Source organism: Papilio xuthus, unplaced genomic scaffold (assembly GCF_000836235.2).
Source record: "Papilio xuthus unplaced genomic scaffold, Pxut_1.1 DF826776.1, whole genome shotgun sequence".
Classification (NCBI taxonomy): domain Eukaryota; kingdom Metazoa; phylum Arthropoda; class Insecta; order Lepidoptera; family Papilionidae; genus Papilio; species Papilio xuthus.
Window position 1 is genome coordinate 1,442,384 of NW_013531873.1, and position 3,433 is coordinate 1,445,816.

Below are 3,433 nucleotides of genomic sequence, written 5' to 3' on the forward strand. Positions count from 1 at the left end.
GTCGAGCCTACTCTAAATGAGGTGACTAGGTCATAATTAATACTGGCAGACAACATATGTTTGAATTTGTTCACAGATATGTGCAGCATCACGATGTTTTCCTTTACCGTAACGTCGGATAAATGTACATATGTAAATCGTGAAAATCAAATAGGAACAAAATATTTCGTTTTATATCCTGTCCATTTATAGAGGTCAGTGAAGAAGGCAAGATGAAGATTCATTTTGGTAGATTCACAAAGAATGTGAAGTAATTCAAAAGAAATTCGATGATGAAAAATTGTACTTAAGCGAAAAAAAATATTGTTAAAAACACTTTATGATTATAGTGCAATTTATTTACAGTATTTAAGATATATAAAAGTATAATTTAGTTGTATGTAATTCTAAATTAGCGTCGGTGGCTCAGTGGTCAAGCACTTGACTTGCAATCTGCAGGTCCTGGGTTCGAATCCATGTACCAATGTGTTTTTCCATTTCCGATTTACATATGTACATTTATCCGACGTTCTTACGGTGAAGGAAAACATCGTGATGCTGCACATATCTGAGAAGTAATTCAAAGATATCTGTGAAGTCACTGCACTTGGCCAGCGTGGTTGACTATGGCCTAATCACCCTTAACTTAGGGTAGGTTCCGTGCCCCTCGGTGGGGACGTATAGTGAGCTGATGATAATGATGAATTCTAAATAAACCAAAGACAAGGGACAACTAACAAATCTTTTTACGAACACGTGTTATAAAAAAAACACCAAATCCATTCAAAAGATCGCAAAAGATAAACCTTAAGGACTCTCGAGATTCGAATTTCGAATTGTATTTTTTTTTTCGCCTCTCAAATTGCAACTGTTGACATTCTTTTGACATTCAGACAAGATGGCTGATATGCAAATTCGATTCGTCTGTGGTTTTATTGACTTTGGTCTTTTGTAATAATAACATTAAGATGTGTGACCACGCATAATGATTATATTTTATGATGTCTCGAACGTTGATAATCACTCTTTGATGAGTTTCCGAACGGGGGAATACAAAAGAGGTTTTAATGTTACGATCATAGTATAGCTATTATAAACTTTTTATTATTCATCTTAAGTACAATATTACATGGTACTTAATGTGTCTGAAAATATCAACATTGTATTCAAGGAATAAACTCATTGGTCACACAACTTAACAGTGGTAGAGCGAGCTTTAACATCTTCGCACGAATTGGCCCGGCTCGCCCGGTGAAATACCACGACCATACAGAAGACACGCCTCAAGTGGAAGCAATTCCGCGTTACGTCTGATGAATATGCGTCCCGGAGGCCTAATTTAGACCTCTTTCCCTTCCCAGTCTATTTCTTATAAGGAATGGATGGGAAGTGGAAGTGAACTTACCGGATGAGAGGATGCATGGAAAGAGAAAATATTTTCTTTCTGTGCATCCTCTCCTCCGTCGTTTAAAGGTAGGCAACGCATATGCAATTATGTATGTCTATGGGCAACGGTCACTTCGCTATTTCTGCGATTTCAGGTGGCCGATCGCTCGTTTGCCACCTTATGATATTAAAAAAAAACAACAAAATATTACGTTAACTTACACATAAATTAATTGTTGCTTATTGCATAAGTCAAATTAAATTATCACAGATCTCTAAAGCCCTTATGTCAATGTATCAAAAGGTTTCGTACTGTAGCTGTCATGTTATGTTTTTTTCTTTTATGCCATTTTTATGTCCATGTAGGTTTTACATATTTTCCGACAGAATTAATTGCGATAGCAGCGCCTCTTACTGTCTCTGCATTCTTGTTGTCTCTGTTTTGTCAAAGAGAACGAAAGGGACAACAATAGTACATCTCATATAACATAACAAACAACTTAATCTATTAATCTCCAAATATATTTGTCATTAACAATAACTTAAAGACCGTTATGCGATTATCATGTGACAATAAGAATCAATCGAATGTCAAACATACGGGCTCTATTCTTGTGCAGTTACATCCCTATCTTCTAATAGGGATGTGACAATAATAGTAATAAAAGATTTATCGATACTTATAACTTTTATGCAATACTAGCTGTCGCCTGCGAATCTGTCCGCGCGGAATTAAAAAAACTGAATTAGTAGCGTATGTGTTCTTCCAGACTGACAGACAAATCCGTTTCTGGAGATACCTTCAAGCAAACATACATCCATCCATATAAACATTCGCATTAATATTAGTAAGATTAGAAAGATGTAGACGAGATTTTCACAGTCTTACGTTAATTGTGATGCATATTTAACATTTGGTATATCCTTTATAAACTTTTATATTAACCGCGTATCTTATCTCATATGAAATTCAAGAGAAGGACATATCGATATTATACGTAGAATAAGTTTCTGTCTGTTATTTGTAGTAACTACGTAAATTATAAGTTTTTTTTAGTCAAAAATATCAGCAGATATTTTATATAAATGTAATAATATTTCCACACAGCGGCACCCAGCCTCACATCATATATTGAAATCAGTGCTTGTCGAAATGGATCTGTATACATACGAAGAATTTTTTCAATGATTTTTTTTTGTAAATCGCTCTTTCACTTATAATTTAAATATTACCAATAAATATTGTATTGTATTTCTTTTTACCATTACAACTAAGCTCAATACTTGTGATAGGATGGTTTACAATAGTCGAATGGCAGGAATCGAACCCCCGAACTCGTAATCGGAAATCCGTACCTACGTATTGACGCTTTTTATTTTAGTTTATTCAAACAATATTTCAATTCAAATAAATTTATCTAATACTAGCTGTCGCCCGCGACTCCGTCTGCACGGGATTAAAAATAGAAGTTGCCCGATTCTCAGACCTACTCAATATTACCCATAAGCCCATACAAAATGTATGGGAACGAAAATTGTAACACGAGAATTTTATATATAAGATATTTGTTATATTACTTTCGACATTGTGCAATATTTTTTTTATATTTTATCGATACTTGAATCGTACATCCCTCGCCCAAGAACTCTATTGTTATGTACCTGTCACTTGTTGTTTTTTTTTTTTCGGAAACGGACATCAGGAAACGAAGGTGATTTAAGCCAGTAACAATTTGAACCTGTTAGTGTAAGGTGTACGCAACTTGGTAATTTTTTCTTACGTAAATTGCGCGTATAAAGTGTTTAGGTGATGTTTAAATTAAAATTAATAATTAATTAATTTTAATTTAAAATGAAATATCCGAGTAAGAGAAGATTCAATGAATATAAACATTTTGAAATGGATTTCCGTAAGTAAAATAATATAGTAATTTGTTATTGATTTTTTAAAACGTTTTTTAAAGTTACCTACAAACATTTATAAACCCAAATAAGAATCTAAATCGATAGGTAGGGTAGGCATTAAACATTTATAACGAAATCTATATACTCGTATATAAAAGAAAGT

The 3,433-nt window shown here is 33.6% G+C and overlaps 1 protein-coding gene across 1 annotated transcript in view; it reads left to right on the forward strand.

Moving 5' to 3' along the window:
- Positions 1-3,183: 3,183 nt before the first annotated feature.
- Positions 3,184-3,433, forward strand: part of sim (bHLH transcription factor single-minded) — a 14,502-nt gene continuing 14,252 nt past the window's right edge. The window contains 1 exon segment of the mRNA XM_013318876.1: positions 3,184-3,275. Coding sequence (XP_013174330.1) covers positions 3,218-3,275 — 58 coding nt within the window. The 5' untranslated portion in view covers positions 3,184-3,217.